This window comes from Cryptococcus neoformans (assembly GCF_000091045.1).
Source record: "Cryptococcus neoformans var. neoformans JEC21 chromosome 12 sequence".
Lineage (NCBI taxonomy): Eukaryota > Fungi > Basidiomycota > Tremellomycetes > Tremellales > Cryptococcaceae > Cryptococcus > Cryptococcus deneoformans.
Genome location: NC_006681.1, coordinates 157979 through 185000, shown reverse-complemented (window position 1 = coordinate 185000; position 27022 = coordinate 157979). Strand labels below are relative to the sequence as shown.

The window sequence follows — 27022 nt, the reverse complement described above, 5'->3', positions numbered from 1 at the left end:
CACTTCTCATTTGCAGTGTCACAATAAATTCCAGTTGACAGAAAGTACTACAACGAGCAAATTGTTTGTAAGGAGACGTCACAATATTATTGCGAGTCTGCAACAACAAGTAGTGCTCGTAGTAGTTATAAATAAATTGCAAAAGTTGCAAGAAGAGTTATTAGCTGGCGGACTTGTCCCAGGCTCTCTCCGCGAGTCGTCTCGGCTGTTTTCTTATCGATTACCCGCAGCGTCTTTTTCTTATTCAATCGGATATTTTTCATTTCCCTACTTCCGCTACATAATGTCGACTGTTGGACAGAAAGGAACGTATCAAGATGGAGAGAGGATACTTTCTATCCAATCACATGTAGTTTCAGGCTACGTCGGTGAGTACGATCACCTTCTCTCTTGATCAGTGCTAACGGAGAATGATAAGGCAACAGGGCTGCCACGTTTCCACTACAGACTCTAGGTTATGATGTGGATGTGATCAACACTGTCCAGTTCTCCAATCATACAGGTCAGATTTTCCTATAAAGGTTTAAATAGATGGCTAACGTTATGTCTTAGGTTACGGTTTCACGGACGGACATAAGACCTCGCCTGACGAGTTGGCTGCCATATTCAATGGCATGGCAGTCAATGGACTACTCACCCACCCTAGAATACTTACAGGTTATATACCAAGTGCTGAGGCACTGAGCGTCGTCACCGATAGAATAAGGAGAATGAAGGCAGACAACCCTTCCCTTATATATCTTCTTGATCGTGAGTTCTTTATCTGATGTTAGTATAGACAGGGGGAAAAAAAAAGATTGACGTCGGTCAAAGCCGTCATGGGAGACATTGGAACGGGTCTGTATGTATCCAGGGATGTAGTCCCTATATACAAGGAAATGTTGAATTTGGCTACAATCATAACACCAAACCAGTTCGAAGTGGAGTAAGTGATACGGATTCAGAGTGACGGCAATCAGTCTGACTTGCATGACCAGGCTTCTATCAGGGATCGCGATCACTTCTCTAGAAACATTACAAAATGCCCTTGAAAAGCTACACACTGTCAATCAGCTCCCCCATATTGCTTTTTCGTCCATTCCCCTTCCCATCTCTCTTGTCGAGTCACTTTCCTTGCCAGCTCCACCTCCCTCATACACTCGTTTGCTTCCCCAACCTCTTCCACCATGGTATGATGCTGTTGGGACAGGTGCCCCTGATGACGAGGTCCTAGTTTGCTTTGCCAGCAGCTGGTTTGATGGTCAAATGGAAACATACGCTTTTGCTCTTCCCACCATCAGAGGTTATTTCTCAGGAGTCGGAGACCTTTTCTCAGCCATGGTTTTGGCTCATTTCAAGGATCCTAAAGCCAACCCCAACCTTCCTCCTCTTCCCTGGGCTGTTTCAAGAGCGTTGTTGACTGTGCAACAGATCCTTCTACAAACTCACGTCCATTCACTCGCTCAAGCAGAAGTTTTTGGGACTGCAACACCGCGTCCACTGCACCATCCCTCTGATCCTCTACCTGCTGATTCAGTCATACCTTCCGATACAGAGCTTGATGCTCTCAAACCTTTGAATCCTAAAGACCCTAAGAGAAAGGCCCGAAGGATGAGATTACGAGAGTTAAGAGTGGTGCAGGAAAGAGCACTAATTCAGGATGGCGGAGAAGGATGGCCAGGAAAAAGAATTGACTGGACACACATATCTGAACAACTTGAGAAATAATTACATTTATCTGTTTCCTATGCAGCACATAAAAAAATGTCGGAATCAATTCGGATCAGATTACTAGATTTTGATGAGCTGATTGTTAATGCCCTGTTTCACTACCACTGGTTGTTGTTTGAACCATCTCTAGGGATTGACGAAGAGTCAGATAACATTGAGCTTGAAGATTCAGAAGAAATTCTCCCAATGTCTCATTATCAAGCCTTGAATTACTTTGCACCTGCTTCAGTTTGGCCCTCAACTAGATATCGTTGAGCGATCCTGCCCATGGAAGAATTGTTTACACCTTACCTCCCACAGTATCTTTCGGCGTCGCATGCTAGTGTTGGCTAAGTTGGACCGCCTACCTATATATGCAGATTGGTATCAAATTCATATAAAGATCACATTCTTACCCTGTTCTTCCAATTCACTCAGTTGAGTTGCAATCTCTGATGCTCTTTGCAAAACCGTTGAAGGAAGGGCGGCTAGTTTAGCTATCTCGAGGCCTGCAGTTTATTAGCTAGATGACAAAATTCCCTATATGTTCCAAACAAAGCACCAACCATAGTGCACCATTGGAGCTGCACCCTCAGCAACTTTGTAGGCAAAAGTACTGCCAAATTCTGTTGGTGAAAGGGTTTCTGTATTGCAATGCTAGCTCAGATAAGTAATTGTGGACCCCATGTAGAATGAATACTGCTTGTTACCTGGACCTTTAGGTGTAGTCTTGTGACATGTTCATCAGTATCTAAAAGATGAATATTTCAGTCTTGACTGACTTTACAACTCCAGACAGATTCCCAAGAATTACTGCAAGGTCTTGGAAATGAGTTGCGAAAAAGACGAAAGACTGCTGCATTTTCAACAAGCGAAAAAGTCTGTCAAATAGACTGACTTACTTGCCTCCTAATGAGCGATTCAGCTATGGCATAGGATAATCCCATGCCTTCCAGACTTGAAGTGCCCCTCCCCAACTTGGGAATGTTGTCAATGACATAGTCCATGGCCAGTACACCACTCACTTCATCTATGAGAACAAGTGACCTAGGACTTGCGAGTCCTAACTATGAGCAGTCTGTTAATGAACTGTGACCCACCCAGTATCATGGCTGATGCAGCCATTTCCGAGGCAAAGGTTGATAGACATTTCTCCATTGAATCTACAACTTTGAGCTGATGAAGTCATCGTGTACATTCGCCTGTTCCTTACCATCATTTGATAAACGACTCAAAAGAGCATCATGAATTGTAAAGCATGCATATTCCGCAGGTACACTGAGAGAAGAGAGGACTAGTCATCTCAACTGCTTGATATGGTTTTAGTGTCTCCAACTCACAAGCACCCAATCATAGCCTGTACAGTCAAAAGCCCTACCTGCTTTAGATAAGTGCTTTTGCCCGACATACTAAAGCACCATCAGAAAGTAATGATTAAGAAAAAAAGAAAGTGACAAACTTAGGACCTTGAATGATTTGAAAAGTGGCAGAACCTCTTGCAGCATAACTAAGTTGTTATGTGAGATCAGTAAAAAAAAGAAACCAACTGCTTAAATACTCACACGTTGTTTGGTATACAATCACCAGCACCAAGTAAATTGTCCAAAATTGGATGGCGGCCACCATGAATCTACAAATGTCCTTCTGATCAGTTTTGGTCAGGGATGATACAGAGTCTTATATACCGCTAGAGTATCCTTGAAATCTGGACGAACTGATGCCACTTAGCTCGTCATTCATCTAGTAGATGATTTACAATCACTAGTCACTCACTGTAGTTGCTGTCTAGAGAGAGGATCAGCATCATACTCATTGTCAACATGTCAGCTTACTGAAGGCACTAAAGGCAAAGCTTGCGATCATGTCAAGACTTGCAATCTATGTATTATATTAGATAAAAAAAACATTTGAGACCTGAGATGTTATAGGCAGCAATATACAGCTTCAGCACAATGATATAGTCCACCTTATATGTTTGTCAGCAGCAGGTTGATGCAACACAGCACCCACCCAAGTTTCCCTTCACTTGCGCGATAAGATCATTGATGGTTTGTCCACTGATCAACAGAACCTCTTGATGAGATTGGGACAGTTTCGCACACCGTTTGAGCTACAGGCGCATGGTCAAAAATGGGTCCATCCATGAATGTAACCATACAAGCTCTTGACTTGTGAACCGAATTCTGGCAAGATCAAATCAGTTACAACTCATGTGTATCCATTCCTACTAGTGATGCACTTGTGCTTAGCCTTTTCAGTACCAATAAATTCAGATGGTAGCAAGTTTTCAGGCTGTCCTGACGGTATGCTAAATTGAAATGTACCTCCCACACTCTCAACTTGGCAGCTCAAGCCATATTTTCCTTTATGACTATTTTAGTGGTCGTAACAGTCACGACACTCACCATTGACTTCTAATTCCACTATATAGAGGGGTGAGAGAGGTACCATGTATGTATGGGCTTGTTTGTTTTAGACTTACAGTCATAGATATCCTGAAGATTCTCCTGGTAGGTCTGTCTAGCAACATCCAGCAGAGGTGCAAAACCTGCTTTCACAGCAAACAACCGAGCGATTCTGGCATTTTGGTGTTTTCCATTTTTCCTCAACGTTGTCGAATCTCTGGAAAGACAGTCTGATTCACTCTAAGTATTGCAGGCAGAGATGTCTTATTTCACTCACTGTTGATAATGCTGGATAACTTGCCAAGTTGTTTATCGGAAAGGCGCTTATCAAAGAATAAAGACTTCTTAGTTTAACCCAAGGCAATAGATAATTGTCACATACCCTAGCAATCATGCCAAGCAATTTACAGTGTCCTCCTGCAAGCTCAGCATTGATTGATTTGACGCTCTGTAAGTAGTCCACAAGGTTGAGCAGCAGAGATATCCTGCGATCAGTCATAGCCACATCTGTTTGTGACAGATTTTGATGTGAAATCTAACACTCAGATTAACCATGAAAGCCAAGTGATATTAAACACCAAGCCCATCGACTTGCCTGAGCAACAATGGACTCCAAATCCATCTAATCAATTCATCAGCTCGCAAATAATGAGGTATGATGATGACCATTGTATGCTAGTACACACCTTAGACATAACAGACAACTTTGACCTCAAAACTGTGAGCTTCTCTTGCGCTGTCACAAGTTCTGTTGCTCATTAGCATATTGCATATTTCTGACACAGTTGCTGGCCCACACACCCTGAACAGCATCAAGTCTTCCTTCTATATCACTAAGAACTTTCAGATGCTAGACATGAGCGGAAGATTTTAGTGAAACATCACAACTGTACCATTGCTTGGTTGGAGTATGCATGTCCTAAGAAGTCGCATACCCATAGGAGTATGACAATGGTTCAAAACAGCTACCGGTAACGTCAGAGTACATTAATCTTGGACTGGATACCCATAGACGTAAACTTTTACTCACAGTACAACGTATGGGTGGCCTTATTTGTGAGATTATTGCGCACGAGCTCCAGATTTTTGGCAGTTTCAATATCAATGAACATCGTCCCTACATAGCATTGTGGTAAACATGATGAGCACAAGAAGTCGCCTTGTTGTGAGCAGAAGATAGCACCGTACCTTCAGAGACCACATATTTCATCCTCAGACTGCGCTCCGGAAATTCAATGTTCCTCCATACCTGTAAATATCTGAACAATCCAGAAAGAGCACATAGGGCATAGAATCTATTGGGTCATCAGTCTTCAGCGAGCATGAGTGCCTTTTGATACATCACTTGTTTTCAATAGCCATAAGGATAGATGCTTTGAGCTCGTCATCAACTGCCAAGTCCTCGACAAAATCACGGCCTGAAAAATGTGGATAAGAAGGAGGACCAGCCTCTGGTGAAAAGAACGACATTACAGTGACATACCAGTTTCTCGATTCCAGTGACTGCGGTCCACACCAATACATTCAATCTCATATTCGTCTTCTAGCCTACTCATGAGGTGCTCCTTTACGTTGATATCCCTCTGGTCACCGTAACTGGCTTCCGCAGCTCCACTCTTTAACATGGTATCTGGAACAATGATTGTGTTAGGTGGATGGGAATAAAGCTGCTGTACAGTTTTTTCAAAGCCTGAAAAGATCAGCTACGGCATGGTATTATTTCAGACCTTCCATAGTGGTAGACTGACTGGCATTGTCAGCAACCTATCAATTCAGTCAGCAATCAAGTTCGCAAACTCATATGAAGATTGCAGTAGCGGAACATCTCACTTGAGTGATGACAGTCTGTTTTACTGGTATTAGACTTGTATCACAAAATACCTGCACAGCTCACCTGACCGGTCAATAAACTTATTGCAGCTATACCAATTTCAACTCCATGACCTGAACAGCGTGGCTTAGCGATATAAAGTGAGTAAAATGGGTCAAGAAAGTCTACCTTTGCCTTGAAGCAAAGCAACAACATAGGAAGAGACATCTTCAATGCGAGCAGAAGCTCTTGTAGAAGGCCTTGTTGTGGCTTGAAGTTTATTATTAGCAGAGCCAGCCCCCGGACGATGACGTGTCTGTGTAAACGCTGAGATCGCGCTAGGAGAGACGGCTGCCTTGATTTTCTCTGGAGCTATTGTGCGCAGTTGAGCGGGGACAGGCATTCTGGTTATATGATTGAATAGGTCAGTGACAATCTTATGGTTCTTGTCCGATATAGTCAGGATGGAAAGACGTAAACGTAGGTTGGAAGAACGAGGCGGTGGCGACTGTTGCCTATTTCAGTGAAATACTAATCATATAGTAAGTAGGAAGGACGGATTGTTAATTTGCGCCCGACGGCCGACCGAACGAGGTAAGTGCATAATCACGTGACCACATACTCCCGAAAAAGTGTCTGTCCAGTCAATTTATTTATTGTTCGTTCGCTCCCTCGTCAGTCAATCGCTGACCAATCGATCTCTTATTACAGCCTCTCTTCTCACTGAGCAGCGCAATCCGATTTTCCACTGCCAAATCGTCTCTCAATTCGAGCGCGTGAAAAGAAATAAAGAAGGTCGCAGCGATCCTCGGGCACGGACAGTTCAGTCTGCCATTGTGAAGTGGGACCATTTCATTTTCATCAAATAACACCTTCGTGGCTCCAACTGAAATACAAATGACCTCGCAAGCTCTTATACAGGCTGAGGCCTTCGAAAGTCAAAAATTCTTAACATGGTTCAAGGAATCTGGAGGATGGTATAACGAAGAATTAGTAGACATTGTTTCGGTTCCAGGTATGGGGTATGGTGCTGTAGCTGTCAAAGACATCGAGGTACGATCATCTTAGGATATGGATTGCAGAGGGAACACAACTGAATGTATATCATTACAGGAAGGAACTCCTTTGTTCCATGTACCCGACGACCTCATTTTGTCAGCTTATACTTCTGATCTGAAAGATCATCTCGATGCCTCTGAGTGGGATCAGCTCAATAAAGGATGGGCGCAACTCATACTAGTGATGATGTGGGAAACTATCAAAGGATCAAAAAGTCGCTGGGCAGGGTATCTTGGTAAGTCTGTTTTGGTAATATCATGTGCTGTTGGGTCTGACGCTTATCAGCAAATATGCCTGTGTTGTTTGAGACTCCAATGTTCTGGACTGAACGGCAGAGAGAACAGCTATCGGGGACGGACATTGCAGGTATGTCTGCCTTTCCACGATACTATCATAATACTAATTACAGGATTTACATAGATCGTATCGGGAGAGAGGACGCAGAAGCTGAATATACTAGCGTATTGGCACCATTTATCAAAGTTAGTTCATCCCTCAGATGTTAAACTGATCATGCTCAAACATGTAACGGACGATTAGGCCCATCCTGATCTATTCCCTGTAGATTCACCCCATATAACTATGGACGCCTTCCACATTCAAGGATCTAGGATTCTTTCTCGTTCCTTCACTGTACCTCTCCATCGCTTTGGACGATCACACTCACAGTCTAGATCGGATGGTAATAGTGAAAAGGAAAGTGATGATGAAGATGAGGAGGAGATGGTTGTCATGATTCCCTTTGCCGATATGCTGAATGCTGCCTGGGGGAAGGATAATGCCCATCTGTATGTTGATGAGGACACTATTGAGGGCTTTGATGAAGGAGTTGTAATGAAGTCTACTCAATTAGTAAAGCAATCAGAACAAATAGTAGGCCATCTTCATTATGCTAAGATTTGGATTGATGAGAGACTAATATGATCTGGCAACAGTACAACACCTATGATTCCCCTCCTAACTCTGAACTCCTTCGCAAATATGGTCATGTTGATGTTCTGCCTTTGCCATCAGATATGCTAGACTTACTCAACGAGACCGAATTAGGTTCATGGCCTTATGGAAATCCTGGAGATGAAGTGTTGCTTCAGGGCGATCTCATTGTGGGGTGTGTGACCACAAAGTTGGGTGGAGCACACATGAAGGCAACTCTGCAAGATCGCATTGATTGGTGGCTTGAAGAAGGGCAAGAGGAGTGAGTGATCTGCATTTTATATTGGCTTGCTTTCCTTAGTAACCATGATTAGTATATTTCCTCTGAACTTCTCACACGATATTGATGATGGGTTAATCTCATTCATCCGTTTACTACTTCATGACTCAGATTGGGATAGAGCACACAAGAAGGGCAGAATGCCGCGTGCCATAATTGATGAAACAGTGGCTGATGTTCTGCATGAAATTATTAATCAAAGGCTGGCCCAGTATAAGCAAAACATAGAGGTATGTCATGTTATCACAGCTTGCTTGCTGATTGTTACTGGTAATAATGTGTCTTCATTTTTTAGCATGATCTCAAAGTAGTGAGAAGTTCATATCATGGGGCTGATGATAAACCAGTGACTTCTTTGGGAAGAAATGAGTCTGCTGCTGTTGTTAGACTAGGAGAAAAGAGGATTCTATACTTGGCCAGAAGGAAAATAGCACAAGCTACAGCTGGACAAAAGTCTTCTCAGAAGCGGAAGAACAATAGCACTTTGATGGGCAAAGGGAAGAGAATTCATTGAAGTGTTATGTATTGATAAATGTGTTACTTGTAGGATAAAGGAAAATATCTATATTGGCAAGAACTGAATATTAGACTGAGGCTGGGAGTTAGCTGTTTTAGTTGGAGTTCTGATAATGGTGTTGAAGCAAGGAATTGAGTCAGCAACAATTCAATTACATTTCAATAGCCCGTTTCAAATATAAAAGTTAAGACCTGACTTAGTTAGCTAAGATCGGTCTTAGTTTTTAACTTTTAAGGTTTGTATGGGGAATTAGCTTATGTATATAAATCTAACTCTTGTTCTCATCATCTGTCACGAGCCTGCACAAAGTAGAAGAGATAAGAGATCATAGGAGGGAGTTATGTAATAGAGGAAGGCAAGATCCGTTCAGATAAGAAGGTCCAGCTGGACCTCCAACTGGACCTCGAAGGATATAAATAGATTTCTGTAGAAGTATATAAGGGGGAGCTCTGTCCTCGATCTTGATCTTCTTCCCCTCGAAGATCAATATTTCATAAGTTACTTTGCGAAAGGTCCTCGAGCTCCCATTGCTCTCTCTCGTCTTACCTGGAACCACCTTTGACATAAACTTACCTCACTAGTATATAAGCTTGCCTGATCTTCCCAAGCACATATACTTTCGCATCTCATATTGACCATGAATAATGAAGATAATAATAATGTAGGTGGACAAGTCGCATGACGACGCAAGAGGGCCCGGGGAAAACTTGTTTTGGTCGAACCCAGAAGTCGACCAAAATAAACACGATACACGACCAAAACGCGTTTTGGTACTTACGTAAAATGTGAATTTTGGGTTTTGGTCCGACCAAAACGTTAAATTGAAAGTACCTAAATAATACAGCTGATGATGTGATAAATAACGGATAATGGGGTATCGGTGGTTGCCGCATCTGCTGTGTCGCCGAGTAGTTCTGACAACTGCATCAGGGTTTTCTTTGATCAACGTGTTTGTAAGGTGCTGATGCTGAGTGTTGAATAGGATTTCGCCTTCCCATCTATGGGATGGGCCACAGCGACGCACGATAGTGGAGTACCGATGGAGACAGTGGGGGATTCTGTTCTCTCGGCTTCGCTTCCTCGACCTGTGGATCCGCGACTACCACGTTTGCAGGGTGCGGAATTACTCTTTGGTGCTCGCGTGGAGGGGGCTGTCGAAGTGGTTAAGGAGAGGGAGAAGACCTCAGATGAGGGGTATGCTCAACGCCATCAGGTGAGGGTAACCGTTTGGGTTTGTGCGTGACTCAATTGAGGAGCTGATGGTGTAAGGAGGCCCTGCGCCGGGACCAGAGGAGGCGTAGGGTCGAAGAACGCCAGAGGGCACCAGTGGTTGCCCCTTGTGACCAGTGCCATGGGGTTGGTGCTGAATGTCGGGCCTTCTTGTTGTCCTCGACTTGTGGTCAGTGTACAGTGAAGGGTGTTCGCTGTTCGCGTAACACCAGCGGGGGTAGGGCTTTGGATGTGGCGAGTGATTGATCGGTGATTGAAAGTGTGCCAGCTGATGGGTAGGGTAGTCGACAGGCTGGGAGGTTTCGTCACCTATCTCGAGTGCGAGGTGAATGGCGCAGTGGCTTGTTTGCAAGGCGTGGGTATTCACGTGCTAATGTGTGAATGTAGTGAGACCAGCATTTCCATTGTATTCGAGGGTGTACAACAGGCAATCATTGCCTACCTCATGGAGGAGGAGGTGCTGGAAGTCCGGAGGCAGGAGATGCGGGGGAGGTTTCGGGAGGAACTGCAGGTGGCGTTGGGTATGTCGCGCAAGAGGAAGCGTGGTGATGGGGATGAGTCGTCCGAGGAGTAGGCCCTGTATGGTGGGTCTGTTTTCTGTTCTTCTCTTAATCTAGGTGTGTTTTCCATTGATTCGCCTTTCTTCTCACGGCCAAAAACAAGATCTATAAACTACTACAGATATATTTTACTAATACTAACTCTTAGATGGCTTATTGTTGTTTCGGTCTGTTTCAACTTTGACCTGTCTGTAGATTGTTCTTTCTTTCTCTTTTCTTTTGACCACAATTTCAATAAATATCAAAATAAAATGTATGTTACTATGAACTTGATTTCCTATAATTGGTGTGTTGACTTGTACTGATCAACAATCTCTGAAGCATTTTATAAAGCGGTTTCAGGTTCCCAACTATTGTGTTCGGCACTATAGCCGAGCTACTTGATAAGGAATTGGCAGCGTTTTCGGTAACATTTGATGCTCACTTAAGCAAGAGAGTGGTACTGGGCTATGTGGATGCAGATTGGGGAGGAGATATGGATACAAGGAGATCCACTACAGGCTACATCTTCAAGGTTTATGGTGGAACTATTGCCTGGAAACCAAAAAGACAGCCAACTGTGGCACTCTCAACCATAGAAGCAGAATACATGGCTTCTGCTGATGCAGCAAAACAGGCTGTCTGGCTAAGACTTTTGTTGGAGGATATAGGACTTGGACTAAGGGACCAAGCATTGCAACTTGTCAATGACAATGCTGGTGCTATTGCACTCTCAAAGAATCCAGTCAATCATGAGAAGTCAAAACACATTGACATGAGACACGACTTCATCTGTGAGAAAGTGGAGGACAAAACAGTCTCACTGGCCAATATTCCTTCAGCAGAGAATAGTACGTTTCAAATATGGATTTCTTATTTTTCAGGGCTAATTCTAATTCTTTTTTCAATTTTAATTCTGTTCCCTAGTTTTGGCTGAGAAAAAATTAGCAAGCACCAAAAAACAAGAAACCCATGATTTGTGCTGTTCTAATTCTTCTTTCCTATTCTAATCCCAGTTTTTTGGGAAAATTGCAAATAAATTCATGCCTCAACTATTCATGTCTGCATGCTGAGGACTTAAGTCATGGCAAAACATTGATAACAACAACAGACATACTGTTTCTTTCCATAAAACCTACAACTCTGCAAGTCCACAAAATGGATAAACATGAACCCTTTGTCACCCCATCCCATGCTCATACTCCTGTCAGTCAGGGTATTACGAAAAAGAATAAGCATGACAAGTCATATACAAGGTTTCAAGGGTTAGCAGAGAGGGCTTCTGGGCACACGATGGTCGTTCAGCAGAAGAAATTCTCATTCACTATATGGCAGACCCTGAATCATACCAGAAATGGAACAATTCAAGCAACAAATTGGGGGTTATTGCACAGTACATGCTACCATTTCTCGAGTGCCATGGGATCCCTTGTAAACTACTGATGCCAATGGCTGTCAATGGTCAAGTGAGTGGTGCCTTAATCAGGGATGTTCTGGACTGATGATCTTTAGATGATGAAAATTAAGGCGGCATTTATGGCAGCGAATACCCTCATTAAGAACACTGGGGAGGGAGTGTCTGAAAAGGATCACAAGAGAGACATTCATACCTGGAATGGTTGGTGATCTTCTATTCAAACATATCAAGACAACTTATTTTCTGACTCTTTTGTCACTCAAGATAAACTTCTAGAAACCTGCAAATATTATCACTCATTATACCCTGCTTTGTGTGATAAAATTGGCGATTTCTCAGATGGGAACTCTGTACATGACTTATTTGGACTGACATCACTTTCCAACCACACTGCTTCACCTTCTACCGAAGCAGGGGACATGGAGTCAAGGATCAACAACCCAGACAGCTTGGATGCACTTGCAGAAGTAGACTGCTGATATAGAGAGGAGGAGGGAAATCATGAGGAAGAGGAAAGTGGTGATGGAGATAGAGAAAAATCCCCAATTTTAGGCGAGGCTGGCCAGGGATCTGCAACCAATGCCAAAAAGGTCCTTACCAAAGTGAAGGCAGATGACAACTCTTACAGTGGGAGAAAGAAGATAGCTGATTTTCGGCAGAACTTCATGTCAAGGAAGCTTTGTTGCAATTGGAAGCCGCAGTACGTTCGGCTGAGCAATGCAAATTGGAGGCAGACACCGAGGCATGAAGGAAGCAGACTGAGAGGGAAGAGGAGATATGGAAGGTGGAGGATGCCAAGAGAAAGCAGGATGAGGAAGATGCTGAGCAGAATTCCAGGGCCAGCAAAATCAAGCTGATCGGGAAAAGGATGGTCCAGCTTTTGGATACTTGGAAAAGGTATAATGTCTTAGGGAAAAGTTATGACGAAGTTGAAAAGCAAGCGTATATAGAAATTGCTGGTCATGAAAGGCCATTCTAGATTTGATATCTGAAATGCAGAAATGTTTGGTTATGTAGGATCAAAATCTACATTTCCAAGTTCCACACTTCCTCACTTTGATAGGGAGTCTCGACGACTGTTCTGAATATCATTTAAATATCATTTATATTCTGGTATACAGTTTTTTGCCCCAGTGTAGAATCTCGATTTCCTTCAAAACTTCTCTTCACTGTCGGTCATTTGCTTGATGATCTTCCTCATCCATCAGATCTGAGGCTGCGGTGAAGAGTCAGCATTGATTTTCAGCTTCTTCTTCCATAATCTGTTGTAGTTCTGCTCAGTCAATAACATCTTCATCATCCAAACCTTTTTCAGATAGTACAAAATTATGTAACAGAGTGGTTACCTTGTCAAACTGGTCTTTACTCAGCACCTTCATACAAACAGACTCGGAGAGCAGTGTACAAGATAGAGATGAGAAAGACCAGAAAGTTACAAAAGGGAAAATGAATATATGGTATAGAGTCTGACTGAAAAAAGACTACATAGTCATCTATCTAATTAAGAAGCTAGACTAACTCTGTCATACCTGTCATACAACATCAGAAGGAACTACAAAATAATCACATACCACATACATGAATTCATTTGGATGCTTGCAAAATATGCTTGTTGGAAGACGTCGACTTTATCTGTGTTGACATGGGCTTGATGCTTTGGAAGCATGCTTTCCAGTAAGCAATAGTATGCTCAACTTCCACTTATACTTTCTTCACACAATCATTGAAGTTGATATGGGAGGGTGCCAGGCATTATTTCTTGCACCTCTACCCCCAACACATTTAAAACTTGGTAAGGTATATTATAGCTGTTTGCAGCATAGCCACTGTCAGCAAGGAGGTCCTGCCTGTCAGAAAAGAATTCCTCTGTACAATAAGGAATATGGGCAATAATGCCTAAGAGCAAAAGAGAATAGAAAGGTACGAAGAACAAAAGAGAAAGATAGGCGCACCAGGCTATCGCCGAATACGTAGGGATGCATAGGGCAGATACCCTCCACTTCAACACTCAGGCAATTGGTAAAGCTACAGCTGTATTTCAGCTAACTATGGTCATAGTCTCGAAATGCAGACTCACTCAGGTCACCTTGTTGACCTTTTGATCATGACATGCAGCCATCATGCATGGCTGTATGAATGTACTGAATTTTATGCTGGTAATCACAGACCACCATGATGTTGAATCCATATTTATCCTTTCTCCCATACAACAGCAATTTATGTCCCTGCCAGGGATATACTCCAGCTCAATTTGAGAACCATCTCACAGCCCAACACAGTTGCTGAATATAAGAGTAGCAACCAATTTCACACTGAATGAGTCTCTGCTCTTCAGCATCAGGCCAGTGCAAAAAACCTTTGTTAAGAAGTGTTTCATGGAGAGCTTTGATACAGCATTGAGTATACAAAAAAGATGTCTCAGCTATATGAGTGGTTAGTTATTTGGCTCTTTGTGGTGCACATCTTGACATCACTTATTTACAGCTTATACACATCTTTTCACCCACTTCATATTCTCTTTGTGATGACCAATGCCTCTACAGCCCAATCGGACCAACATAACATAAAGCTGAAAAGCTGCATGCTCCTGGGGATTCTGTGACCTGTTGGTGAACACAAGGTGGGTGCAAACAATGAAGTATAGTTTTATGAAGCTTGCCTTTGTCATGAGCCTGCACAAAGAAGAAGAGATAAGATATCATAGGAGGGAGTTACGTAATAGGAAGGCAAGATCCGATTCAGATAACGAAGAAGGTCCAGCTGGACCTCAAAGGATATAAATAGATTTCTGTAGAAGTATATAAAGGGGAGCTTTGTCCTCGATCTTGATCTTCTTCCCCTCGAAGATCAATATTTCATAAGTTACTTTGCGAAAGGTCCTCGAGCTCCCAGTGCTCACTCTCGTTTTACCTTGCACCACCTTCGACATAAACTTACTCCACTAGTATATAAGCTTGCCTGATCTTCCCAAGCGAATATACCTCCGCTCTATACCATATGCCAACAGACAAGTGTCAAGAGGTATATCATACATATATCTCATTGCTTAGTTAAACTACGGCTTTCTATCTCGTCTCCAAGGCCGGACCTTGTTGGGGACGAGTCGTAACAGCCTTAGTCATTCATGCCTAAAAAAAGAAATCAGCAATTTGGCAGGCTTTAAGATCCTGGACTCACATTTCGCTTGAAATCCAGGTTTGTTTGATTCATTAAAATCGCCTGTACACCTTCACCGAGCCTTTGTCGCCATTGATACTTCACAGGGCAGTGTAAATAGTGCAAGCCACCAAGATCAGTGTCATGATGTTATGCAAGAATCACACTCTGCGGCGTCTATAACCGGGCAATGGGATATTATTCCACCATGTCCCCAAAGTAACCAAACAAACCTCCACCTCAGACGACCGCGATTTATCGCCTGATTCTTGCAAAATCAACTGAGGCATCTTTCGGCTTGCCTCTTCTTTCGTTTCGCCTGGTCAGCACTCTCCTCTTCTTCCCCAACACTTGGTCAGTGTTCATTTCCCCCTGGTCCGACAGCTCTGTCCCCGCCACGAGTTAGCCATAACTTTCTCCCGAGAGAGATGAGTAAGCAGAAGGAAAGGAAAGGTATATAAGGAGATAGTCTTTCGTAGTTTTCATAGTCCTCAAAAAATCAATACTGTTGTCCTTTCTCACTACCTTGCCTCCAAGCATTCTTTCCTTTTAAGTCGCTTCAGTCAGCCCTTAGTCCAGCTCCTGCTCCTTCAGGCCCTGGCTATTCCTTCCTCTAAGTCCAGCTTCTGTTCTGTCAGCCTGGCAATTCTTCCGTCCGGCTCTGCTAGGCGTGAATCCTTCACTTTCATTTGTCGAGTTCTACATCATCCGAGTTGAGTGCCAGGCAGCTACGCTGACTGACATGACGCCCATGACAATCGGCTATGAAGCTGGACAGTGCTTGAAGAAGATGAAATGTCCTTTGTGGTGAAAGCAAGACAACCACTTCTATCCATGGTTTCACTCTGATACATGCAGCTTTGAGAATCATGAGAGTCCGCACCAAATGCTGAGAGAAACCTTTTTGAGTGTGGTCAAATTGATTGTCAAGGTGGCATATAACTGTTGTACCAGGACCAGGATCAGAAGCAGCTCAATAAGATTTGATGCTTCATATTTGAGCTGGGATATATTGCTGGGCTTTTTCAGAGAATGGCAGCTGCTAGAGGTACTGAAGATATCATTGGATGGTAAAATATGTGAGCAAGGAAAGATGAACCATTGTGACTTAGTCATGACATGGTGCGATGATGGTGTGCAAGATTCTTAATTATCTTAATTATTATGATGATGAATGATAACAGTGATGACTGCAAATCAGAGGAATTAGCAGCTCAAAAATTAGCAACTGTGTAAGTGTAGGCTTGACACAAGCCCTTCCTTGGAACTTCGTGCCTCATCGGAGAAGAACCAATGTCCATCGAGGGGCTTGTGTCGAGCCTAGTGTAAGTGCAGAGCCCTTACCACCACTTGTTCTCACCATATGGTAGGATTTATTCCTATGCATTGGATGACATTGGTAGGTGTGATTTGATGCTGAAACGCGGCATCAGGCTCTGTCCAGCCTTTGTCCTATGCATGATATTTATTCCCATGCATAGGACTGGCAATATCATGCGTAGGACTGGCAATTGCTGCCGAAATGCAGCAGCGGACTCTGCTAGATCTCTGCCTCCTTTTTTCAATGGACTTCTGTTTGTTTCCTCACACATACATGTATATGTATAGATTGATTGGTACATAGTTATAGTTTTCTCTTCCTAAGCAAAATGTATGCATTCAACCTGTTGTAGGGAAATACCCAGGTCTCCATTGGTTAAACGATCCAGTTGGTTCTGGTCCACTGCCACCCACAGCAGATAACAGAATATCGGCTTCTTGGTACCAATTCTATGGAATACAAAGCTTTCCTAAGTTTGGCTGTTGGTGGTCGATCTACCTAGTAGTGATACTGATGATAGGTCATTAGGTTGTGTAGTGGTATAATTGAACTCAGGTCTCATGTTGAGTTGTTGTGTGTTGTGTGTGCATCAAACAATATAGCAATATAGGCTCCATGAGCATAACTAACAGTTATGTACCTATGTACTTGAATCTCTGTAAGCTGTTTGGCAGCTACCCATGGAAGGGGTAGTTATTGTCACAGGCTCTCATTTGTTCTCCTATAAGACTTTCTGATCCCTGATATATCCTTATCTCTCTCTCTCTCTTCTCTATCTCTCTTCTCACTGTCACTGGCAGTAGCTTCTGACTGTGATGCGGCATTAGTCTATGAGGCCGAAGGCTCATTGCACTACACCATGCTAGTTTTGTGTATCCAAATCCAACTATTATCACTATGGGACCCGCGGCGGCTTAATTTAAACTTTTCTATCCCTTTTTCGGCTTATTTTGACAATTGTGGCTCGTTTTAAGCCTTTTTGAGGCTTGCGTTTTATAAGACCATTTCGGGCTTGGGCTGGCAATCCGATTTAGGGCTTGTTTCAAGCCTTTATTTACAACTTGCATATACGTCATCATTTTTTGTCTCAAAAGACTTGTACTACTGACCAAATATTACGTATGGCATCATGGCATAGAGATGCATTCTCATTTATTTCCTTCTTCGTCTTCTGTGGTCTTTTCCACCCCCGGATCCCACCCAGCGCTAGGAACATCATGCATAGAGACATTCGCTCTAAAAAGGAGACCAAACTACGAGAAACTAAACAAAGAAGAGGCTAGAAGAGAGAACGATAAATGAAGAAAAAATATAGAAGAGCCGTGACAAAACTGAGGTAAATCGGAACAGAGGCGAAAGAAGAGAGTGGCCGTGACAGAGGTAAAGTAAATAGTAACAGGGAAGGGATGGTGGGTAGCTACAGGAAAGCAAGTCGGTAGGTAGGAATATAAGTGACAAGGGTGAAGATGAAGATGAAGATGAAGATGAAGATGAAGATGAAGATGAAGATGAAGATGAAGATGAAGATGAAGATGAAGATGAAGATGAAGATGAAGATGAAGATGAAGATGAAGATGAAGATGAAGATGAAGATGAAGATGAAGATGAAGATGAAGATGAAGATGAAGATGAAGATGAAGATGAAGATGATGGAAGATGATGGAAGCTAGACACAAAGACAGACTCAGTTGAACGATGGACCGAGGACAGACACTCAACTGCACGGGGCCTGCCACACCCATCCTCCACTCAATAACCCCAGCTAACGCTTTAGCCGCCCATTTACACTTACACCAAAGACACGCGGCTGTAGGGCGTGCCCCTGTCAATTATATAGGTCGTGCCAGGTTTTGAGATACTCTTAACCCTTCCAACCAGTTCATTGACAGAGGCCAGATCCACCATCTCCTCCGCCTGGTACTCTTTATAATAGCTCCATTCATGGTTGCCAATACGGTGCTTATGTGACACCGCTGGTTTGATGTGGGCGAAGGCGAGAGTAACAGGAGGGGTGTCGGAGGATTTCGGGTGATGGGGGAGGTCAATGGTGATCAAGTTCAGGAGCTCACCATAACATAGGTGGTCCTCAAACTCGACATGCCTGGTTGGATGGCGCCTATTCCAGTCGATAGACACCATATACTACAACCAACATTTCATCATCAATTTCTAAAGTTCTCTTCAGACTAAATAGAGTCTAACTCACCGAGACAAAGGAGGCACACCTTCTGTCCTCCTCAGCTGTATCCATCCTCGACACACGAATGGAATCGCCACCATTCAACACTCGAACACGGTTCCACACCCTCAACTTTCCCTTTGACACTAAAGCTCTAAGCTCAACAGTCGGTGGGATATCGTGTTGGGTGGTCATCGTGTTGATGAGCTTATTCATCAGGTTGTGTCGGATGACGCCTTGGGCGTCATTGGTCGGGGAGGACAAAGCATAATGCGCATCTGAGCCGGCATCAATTATACATCAAGCGCTATATGATATGACTTGGACTTACATGACGGCAAGACCGTCTCATACCGCTTAGGGGCTTCATCATCGCTCACCCTTCCTCTACCTCCCCAGTGAAGGTCGTATTTGTTCGCAATGTGTTGTAGATGACTCTTGGCCAAAATCCGCTGGGACATGCTAGCATAAGGGTGTCGCATATTCCTTAGATTTCGGCCAAGATCACCACAATAACATTCCATTGCAAACTGCCACGATACCCAAATGGGCCCCATCATCTCGATAATTAGACCGAAGTGAAAGACTGAATGCACCTGAGCCGAACAAACATGGAGATGGCTAGGCTTGTTCTCATGGTAGAGACTAAACGAAATCAATGTCTAAGAAGAGTTCATAATGTAATCTGAATATGCAACTCACCGGTAAAAGTCCACACCCCACTTAATCCAGTCTGTCTTCAGACCCGCAAGGCGTTCCCTCGGCATCTCATAGGCCAGGCATTCTCTGAAAAGGCTCAAAAACCGCATAAAATGCTTGTAGAACCTTGATTCAAGTAATCCATCCAGCAAAACCGGTGCAATATACTGCAGCCAAAAAGACCATGTGTCAGCTGTGCATGCCTGCCTATTCTTGACGAAGTCCGGTGGTCTAGCGGCAAATGATGAGGGGATTGTCGCACCGGCAGCAGCAGTTGCTTCGCCAACAGCTGCCCACTGACGAGTAGTAAGGACAAAGTCCTCATCAGCCAAGTCCTTGACAGCCCCTGAGAAAAGGTTAACTTGAAGTTTGAGGATGTTCTCAAAAAGGTTGTGCATTGCATTGACAGGGAATGAAAGAGGAAAGTCGATAGTGGGGAGTTTTTCAAGGATGGACAGACCCTTGATACCATGTTTCTGCCCAAGTCTTTCTTTCTCAGCTGCGCTAGATGCAGCAGCCACCTCTCGGGCTTGGCGAATGAACTGGTAATGGGTGCGACAAGGTAGGTTATAGGGATCATGGTCGGGTACAGTCGGATCGGTCGCAGATGATTGGAGGGGGAGGTACAGTTGGTTGGGGTTACAGTTTTGGGAATGTCAGACTGAGGTTGCATTGCACATCCGACAGGGGTGGAAGCTTCCAGTGCCCTTCATGTGCATGATCATTGATACAGCAGGTGTATCCCCTGAAACATAAAGGAGATGTGCCCTGAGTGTAAAAAAACTTCCCAGATCGGCATCCCATGTATGCACTCCAACTGTGAGTTGCAAAAGCTCCTCCACTAATGGGTAGATGAAAGAATCAAAATCTTCTGGCTTTTTAGGGCCTGGGATGAGTCCCACCGACAGTATCTCGCGGGTATGGACCCTTTCTTCTGGTGGTAGGTTGAGATTGAAAAGCACCAGAGGCCAACACGTCCCTGAGCCATTGTCAAATGGGCAGAACCCATCCGATGAGAATGAGAGAGCAATATCTCTGTCATCGGCAAAGTACTTGGTTCCGAGCTTTCTTCCATCCACCTCAATCTCTTTTTCCAAGAGTATTCTGTACATACTCCCATCAAATATGTCTTGGATATTGGAGTTATCGTATTCGCGGGTGCTCTTGTCTCGGTACATGAGTCTTTCCTTTGTTGATGGGTGGTTGTACATCTTCTGAAGCCTTGGAATAATCTTGATGTACAAAAACCTTTGGAATGGTTTCCCGTTTCGGTCGAATCTGTCTGCACCACACTTGGAGCACTTCTGATCTTTAGCATAAGGGCCGGCGAAGCAAAGACAAGAGTGCTTGCACATGTCATAATAATCGCAAAGGGTGTCTGAATAATTGTCGATTAGAGACTGTGCCTCTTTGAGGGAGATGAACGGTATATTGTTGGCATGGTCTGGAAGACTGTTGTATGCAGCTCGTGAGATGTTGTGATCGACCTTCCAACTATATAGGCCAATCTTATCAATGTCTTCTTCGCTCATTGCATACACTATCGGATAATGAGACAATGAGTTGGTGAATAGAAATCCTTATGAAAACAGAACTTACATCTCGGACCTGCTTCCCTCTTTTCTCTGGCGACAGCCTGCTCATCCCATGATTCCATATCCTCCCTTCTCCCCCCCACGTCTAGATGGGACTGCGCATCCCTTAATTCTTCCTCTGACTCAGTGCCATGCTCTCCAGAAACAGATGGCGCTGCTGAATCATCTTCGTTGTCCGACACTGAAATCTGGCACTGCACTCTGGAAAGACTGTTGTTGATGAATGTCTGAAAAGCAGGATTGGACACTGAAGCTGGGGAATGGTCGACAAAGATGCTGCTCTGGGGTGTGGAAATGTCAGTGTGCGTTGGCCGAAGACTCACCTCAGACATTTCTGCATCTCCGTCCCCTTGTGCTCCACCATTAGTTCCCTCTGCTTCCCCTGGCATGACGGAATTGTTACTGGCATCCCCCTCTTGCGCTTGTTGTAGGGTCCTCATCTTCTCAAGGTGTCTGGTTCATGTGACTACAGTAACTCGTCGGTCGCAGTACGACAGTGTACAGTTGCATTCGATGATGCGTGCTTTGTAGTCTGTTGTGGGCATATTTCTTGCGATAGCTGGTTGAAAGAGTGGACAACGAGAAACGAAGATGATTGGATGATAGCAACAATCATGCATAATAGAAGATGATGAAATGACAAAAGATTAAATTTGGTGCATTCATCTCACATGACTGATTTTTGGCAATGGCGCTTAATTACACTATAATTGTAACAAGGTCAACCTCGCTCATCTCTCTTCTTTCGAAGTGCTTCCATTGAATCTTCTATTTCTTCCTCTTTTTTTTTAAGATTCCCCTCACCACTTCATCAGCCAAAAAAATGTCGTCAGGGACATAACGCATTCTCACTATAGGTCACAGGAGATGCTGTGGTGAGGAAAGTGCAGGGATGATATCATATGAGATCAGAGTGGGATTTTGGAGCAGAAGCGCAGCAAGCATAGTTAGAGTGGCAAATAATGCAGTGAGTGCATGTAGTACTTATATAATAAGTCCATAGTCCTGGCTTTACAGTGTGATGCCAGAAAGTTCAACACAAAATCTCACTAAATCTTTCACAACCTCACTTTCTATTTCTAGTCATTCTACCTACAATGCCCCGCCCAACCAGGTCCAACACTCGCCCAGTCTCACCAACACCATCCAGTCCTCTTCTTGCATCTTCATCAAACGGTGGGCAGAGAAGTGGTGGCCAAAGAGGTGTAAACCGCTTTGTACCGTATTCTATGGGGGAGTCTCACTCTGCGCAACCCGGACCCTCTCAAACCCATCTTGATGTCCCCTCCCATCCTCATCCAAGGAGGACTCGGAGTGACCAAGAGCTGATCGATGGACTCTTGGCCGAATCCCAGGAATATCAACAATCCCAGAGAACAGGTATGATACATCTTCTGTTCCTTCCTATTCCCCTTGTTGTTGACTAGGTTGCTCATGCATTGACTCCTGCCTCTTGCAGCTGATGTCCACGGTGTCGCCGCCGCCTCCTCCTTCCACAACAACGCCTCCTTCTCTCCTGCTCGAACTTCTCCCTCTTCACCAGAGGTATCCCCCCCCCCTGGGGCTCTCCATTTTGACCCTGACATCTCCTACCCCATCTCAGATCCCAAATCCTCCAAGCCGCTTAGAGCGATAATGGGACTGGGGCATGGGGTGAATGACAATATTTGGAGGAAGATTCTAGTGAGTAGCAATTGATATTTCATTGGATAAGCTCCCAACGCTTTCCTTAGGAGGATGTCCGCCGAAGCGCTGTTCGAGCCTTTGGTGATAAAGTGGGCATGGAGACATGGAAGGGCACAGACTATGAGGAGCATGTGCTCTTCATGGGTCTTGTGAGTGACATTCTTTTATATGTTTTGGATGGCCAGCTAACCTTGTTGAAGGTCGCCGACAAGCATGTCGACGTCTTTGGTGCTGCCCAGTGCAAAAGCAAGTGGCCTATACGGTCACTGGGCATGCAGTACCTCAAAAATAAGGCCCAAACTGCTAGGAAGAAGAGAAGCTTGTGCTCTTCCTAGCGGATGTCTCGATTGTGTTTTTGTATATTGTACTTTAATGATTCTATTTTTTGTATTTTTACAATTCGATGCATGTAATTCGACCAACCAAACCAAGGGTTAGCTACAGGCTCATTTCAAGCTGCTAAAGGGATCAGAACAACCCATTTCTCAGATAAAAACAATACTGAAAATGGCTTAAAAGCAGCTGTTATACGGATGAAAACAAGCTGCTAAAAGGGTCAGAACAACCCATCGCATGGATAAAAATAAGGCTGAAAATGGCTTAAAACAAGCTGCAATAAGAATTAGAATAACCCATGTTTCCAAACAAATAATGCTGAAAATGGCTTATAATAATTCGGCAAATGGCTTATTTTAAAGCCCAAAAAATAAGCCCAGAAAAGTGCTCAATTAAGCCACGTTGTGGCATGTTTTGATCCTAAATGGTAAGCCGAAAAATCGATAAAAAGATGCAATTGTGGCTTATTTTAAGCCGAAACAGTTATGGCTTAAATTAAGCCGCTGCAGGTCCCATAGTGTCTGTGGATAGCGGCATCATTGAGGGATTTCAAAAGCGCAGATTGCCTGTCATTCATCGTAAGCCAGTGAAGGGTGCTGTCATTATACTTCTCCTTCCTTTCTATAATGATCACAAGTTTCACAAGACCAGACAATTGAAGATTAACAGAGACAAAAGAGAATTACCACTATGGGACCCATGGCGGCTTAATTTAAGCCATAACTGTTTCGGCTTAAAATAAGCCAGAATTGTGTCTTTTTATCGATTCTTCGGCTTACCATTTAGGATCAAAACAAGCCACAACATGGCTTATTTGAGCACTTTTCTGGGCTTATTTTTTAGGTTTCAAAAGAAGCTATTTGCTGAATTATTAGGGGTAGACAAAATGCATGCTATTTCGATGATAATTCTGAATTGATGAACGAGCTGCCAATTCCCTCAGGGAAAATGACATTCCTGAACCCTTTGTGGCGTAAAAACCCTGGAATTGAATTGGCAGAAGTCCGAGTTGGATTTACCATGAAAGGAAATTCCTCTTGAAATAACTTGAAAAAAGCCGTTCGAATTAAACGGCCTCTGGAGGTCGTTTAATTCATTTGACAATTCAAACTCGCTCTTCGTGCTTCAGAATGCATGATTTCAAGACGCGTAACGTGTTTTTTTCTCTTAGAAATCTTACACATTCCACCATTGACTTATTTTTATCTCAGACTCCGTTCATCTCAACAATCACCAATCATGCCCCCTAAAAGGCAGAACGAGAACGAGAATCAAGCGTCTGAGGCGACTCAGAAGAAGCAGCGAAACTCCAACAAGCAATGGGCGACAGATACCAACAGCGATGGTGTCTCGGCAGAGGAGCACGTTGCTGTATGGTTGTCAACCATTCCTGAGAATGGAAGGCTCCCCAACTTTCATAACTGGAAAACTGGTCATGAGAAGAAGGATTTTTGGTCGAGAAAGTGTCTACAGTACCTTACTGACAATGGCTGCGACAGTCGACGCCAGTTTCAAAGTGTTGCTCTCAAAGTAAATATGTCTTTTTCGTTTTTGGTATGCTCATGAGCGCTGATATGATGAAAGATCAATCAAATTGTCGAGAGCTTCACTAAGGCATCCCAGATAGGGACCGGGACTGGTGCTGGGGCGATGGAGATCGACGACGAGAGTCTCCTTGGTGTGTAAAAGTACTTTGGCAGGCAGCATGGGCACGTCGTGGCTAACTGAACATTAATAGCTCAACGAAAGAAGGTTTGCCCCTTCTACGAGATCCTTTTACCTGTCCTTGGCGACAGGGCCTCCGTCACTGCCCACCACGCCTCTTCGACCCTCCACGCCTCTCTCAATCGTCCCGACAGAGATCTCGCTGCCCTCGATGGTTTGATAGAGCGCCAAAGGGGCGAAATGGCTGCTGATGACTCGGAAGATGAGTTGTCAGGAGAGGATGGTGGTCTCTTTGGGGACGGTGCAGGTGAGGCTAGCGAGACCGAGTCAGAGGCAGATGCTCCAATCATTGCAGCTATCCGCAGGGAGAGCCGCTCTTCGTCTCAACCTGCACGGTCCTCATCTGTGCTGGGCTCAGTGTCTACACCAATCCGAGCCCAAACCCAGAGCCAGAGAGCATCCATAAGGTCTTCCAAGGCAAAGGCTGTCTCGGCAGATGACAAGATGGATGAGCTGGTCATGAGGCAGGAGGGCAACGACGATCGGCGGCATCAGGAGCTATTGGCCGTTCAAGAACGGAAAATCTCCGTGCAGGAGAAACATCATGCAGACATGATGAATATCGCGCAGGAGAATGTGACGATAGCACGGGAGAATGCGGCGACAGAAAAGATGAAGATGTTGGCGGAGAGTTGGAACAGGAAGATGGAGATGCTGATGAGGTCTGGGAAAAGTTGGGAGGAGGCGAAAGTTATGGTGGGGCCTGAGCCTGGAGCTCCCTCTCTATAATTATGATATGCATTCTCAGTCGTCTCTTCCTCTCCCCTGCAGATATGATCATAGAAGATCCCTGCGCTCTATTTCCTGCATTCGCTCCATCACCCTCTTTCGCGTGAGATTCGAAGCATCTCTTGCATCACGTGCCTCATCCTCCTCTTCTTCCCTGTGCCGCTCTAACACCCTCTCCATCCTTTCTTGCATCCTTTCGATGTCGATGTAATCATCAGGTTCATCAGCGTCACCATCCAGTCGATTGTACCAATCACCTGTGTCAATGAGCAGATTGTGCAATACCACACAGGCCCGGATCCAGCATGTCGCAACGCCTTCATCTCTGACATTGCGAATCTTCACGCGAAGGCTCCTAAGACTCTGCCAGCGGTTTTTGAGGATTCCGTAGGCATGCTCAATCTTGACTCGGGCACTCGAACACTTCTTATTGAACTTGGCCTGTTGTATATATGAGCATGTAGGTCTATACATGAGATATGCGGACAAATAAACTTACTTCTGGCCGATCAAGGTCGTTCTGACCTCTCCGACGCTTGAAAAGCGGTACACACCAATCCCCAGCAGGAAATGCCGAATCTGCCAAAAGATATTCACCTTGACTGATCATTTCTGAATGAACAGCTCGGCCTTGCAACATGGCTTCTCTGTTACTCTGAGCGTCGGCATTAGCCTCTTCAAAGAGAGAACAGTTCTTGAAGATACGAGCATCATGAGCAGAAGCAGGATAACCGTACTGGAAGTACCGAATCCTCTTCAAATGGTCGCAAATTCCTAGGATATTGAAGCCGTAGCGCCCTTTGTATGAAAAGAAATCGACAGCATCATGGCGAGCAGGCTTGTAAGCGAAGGGAACATGGAAGCCGTCGATAATCCCCACACATCCATCAGGAATGTCCTCCTCCTCTTCAAAGTGCCTGTCTATAGCCTTCCTCTCATTTTCATCTGGCCAGTATACGTTGTTTCGCTCCAATGACAGGATGGCCTTGATTACCCGAGTCGTCCATATGGCCGACGTGCCCTCTGATGGATAACAATCAATCTCGAAGAAACGGTTTAATGTTTCTGGATGCAGTGTGGCGTGGGCACTCACCTGACACCCCAAACTGCTCTCCTATCTCAAAAGTGCTCGCAGCACATCCGCAATGTCCCAGTCGATAGAGCGCAACTGTAAGCTGTAAAAGGGGGTTCGCCTGCTTTCTTGGACCATGAGAGACGAAAACTGGATGGTCCTTGATAAGGCAGAGAAGCTTTCGAAATTCCGTATGGTTGACGCGCAGTTTGCGGCGGAAATCCTCATCTGGTATCTCATGAATGCTTGTAATTCTGGCAACAGCATCCCTACTACGAAGCTGACCATACTTCTTCGGACGATTGAGGTAACGAGATGTCCTGAGAGCATGATACGGAATGGACAGACTGGCCTTGAGCTGCTTATGATTGAGGATAGTCGCCATTCGATAGAGCTCTCTGGCTCGTGCTGTCGCTTTATACTTAGCTGATCGTCTTGGCATATTCACTACGTTGTTCTTAGGGTGGTAAACTGCTCTTGGAGCGCTGGATGTTGAAGAGGATAGGATTCAGAACGCAACAGACGCAATTATCATGTTGCAAAGACAGACGCGTCTCTGTCGAGGTCACTCGCGTCGCGAAGCAAATTCACTAATTCCTATGGGCCTGTTCTAGACTCTCTGTCGTCATTTCCTAAGCCTCCACC

General features: G+C 44.4%; 7 protein-coding genes across 8 annotated transcripts in view; 4 read left to right on the top strand and 3 right to left on the bottom strand.

The window, feature by feature from the left end:
• Positions 1-8, top strand: part of CNL04260 (heat shock protein, putative) — a 2742-nt gene extending 2734 nt beyond the window's left edge. The window contains exon 8 of the mRNA XM_567978.1: positions 1-8. This exon is cut by the window's left edge and continues 317 nt beyond it. The gene's annotated coding sequence lies outside the window, so the exon portion shown is untranslated.
• A 252-nt stretch (positions 9-260) lies between these two features.
• On the top strand, positions 261-1750 carry CNL04250 (bud site selection-related protein, putative). Its single transcript, XM_567977.2, has 5 exons — positions 261-368; positions 419-502; positions 553-750; positions 814-925; positions 978-1750. The coding sequence occupies exons 1-5, from the start codon at positions 284-286 to the stop codon at positions 1705-1707; spliced, it is 1209 nt and encodes a 402-aa protein (XP_567977.1). The 5' UTR covers positions 261-283; the 3' UTR covers positions 1708-1750.
• CNL04240 (mismatch repair-related protein, putative) lies at positions 1707-6406 on the bottom strand. Its single transcript, XM_024658143.1, has 36 exons — positions 6094-6406; positions 5989-6038; positions 5925-5939; positions 5843-5858; positions 5578-5784; positions 5440-5512; positions 5283-5389; positions 5125-5211; positions 4988-5059; positions 4896-4934; positions 4781-4842; positions 4690-4716; positions 4477-4629; positions 4372-4417; positions 4172-4324; positions 4095-4112; positions 3929-4052; positions 3848-3872; positions 3700-3799; positions 3630-3655; positions 3522-3567; positions 3463-3474; positions 3375-3403; positions 3252-3319; positions 3149-3196; positions 3030-3098; positions 2903-2967; positions 2790-2852; positions 2715-2752; positions 2592-2666; positions 2472-2542; positions 2400-2418; positions 2256-2346; positions 2106-2198; positions 2002-2057; positions 1707-1951 (listed from the first exon to the last, which is right to left on the bottom strand). The coding sequence occupies exons 1-36, from the start codon at positions 6305-6307 to the stop codon at positions 1793-1795; spliced, it is 2616 nt and encodes an 871-aa protein (XP_024513821.1). The 5' UTR covers positions 6308-6406; the 3' UTR covers positions 1707-1792.
• Positions 6407-6582: 176 nt separating this feature from the next.
• CNL04230 (nucleus protein, putative) lies at positions 6583-8936 on the top strand. Of its 2 annotated transcripts, XM_024658821.1 has the most exons (9): positions 6583-6745; positions 6815-6957; positions 7018-7198; positions 7249-7329; positions 7384-7445; positions 7504-7836; positions 7899-8158; positions 8211-8406; positions 8472-8936. In XM_024658821.1, the coding sequence occupies exons 2-9, from the start codon at positions 6922-6924 to the stop codon at positions 8688-8690; spliced, it is 1368 nt and encodes a 455-aa protein (XP_024514654.1). In that variant the 5' UTR covers positions 6583-6745; positions 6815-6921; the 3' UTR covers positions 8691-8936. The 2 variants fall into 2 exon arrangements, with proteins under 2 accessions (XP_024514654.1, XP_567975.1); XM_567975.2 differs by having other exon boundaries at positions 6583-6957.
• An 8683-nt stretch (positions 8937-17619) lies between these two features.
• On the bottom strand, positions 17620-21269 carry CNL04210 (hypothetical protein; the record flags this gene model as incomplete). The annotated part of the gene is made up of 8 exons (XM_567974.1): positions 17620-18022; positions 18149-18498; positions 18563-18813; positions 18867-19180; positions 19238-19614; positions 19966-20286; positions 20314-20774; positions 20834-21269. 8 exons carry the CDS (start codon positions 21267-21269, stop codon positions 17620-17622), a joined length of 2913 nt encoding a protein of 970 aa, XP_567974.1.
• Positions 21270-23897: 2628 nt separating this feature from the next.
• On the top strand, positions 23898-25671 carry CNL04200 (hypothetical protein). The gene is made up of 4 exons (XM_024658142.1): positions 23898-24000; positions 24063-24381; positions 24436-24529; positions 24590-25671. The coding sequence occupies exons 2-4, from the start codon at positions 24091-24093 to the stop codon at positions 25303-25305; spliced, it is 1101 nt and encodes a 366-aa protein (XP_024513820.1). The 5' UTR covers positions 23898-24000; positions 24063-24090; the 3' UTR covers positions 25306-25671.
• Positions 25306-26879, bottom strand: CNL04190 (conserved hypothetical protein). The gene is made up of 3 exons (XM_567972.2): positions 26399-26879; positions 25805-26328; positions 25306-25746 (listed from the first exon to the last, which is right to left on the bottom strand). Exons 1-3 carry the CDS (start codon positions 26817-26819, stop codon positions 25354-25356), a joined length of 1338 nt encoding a protein of 445 aa, XP_567972.1. The 5' UTR covers positions 26820-26879; the 3' UTR covers positions 25306-25353.
• Between the last annotated feature and the right edge of the window lie 143 nt (positions 26880-27022).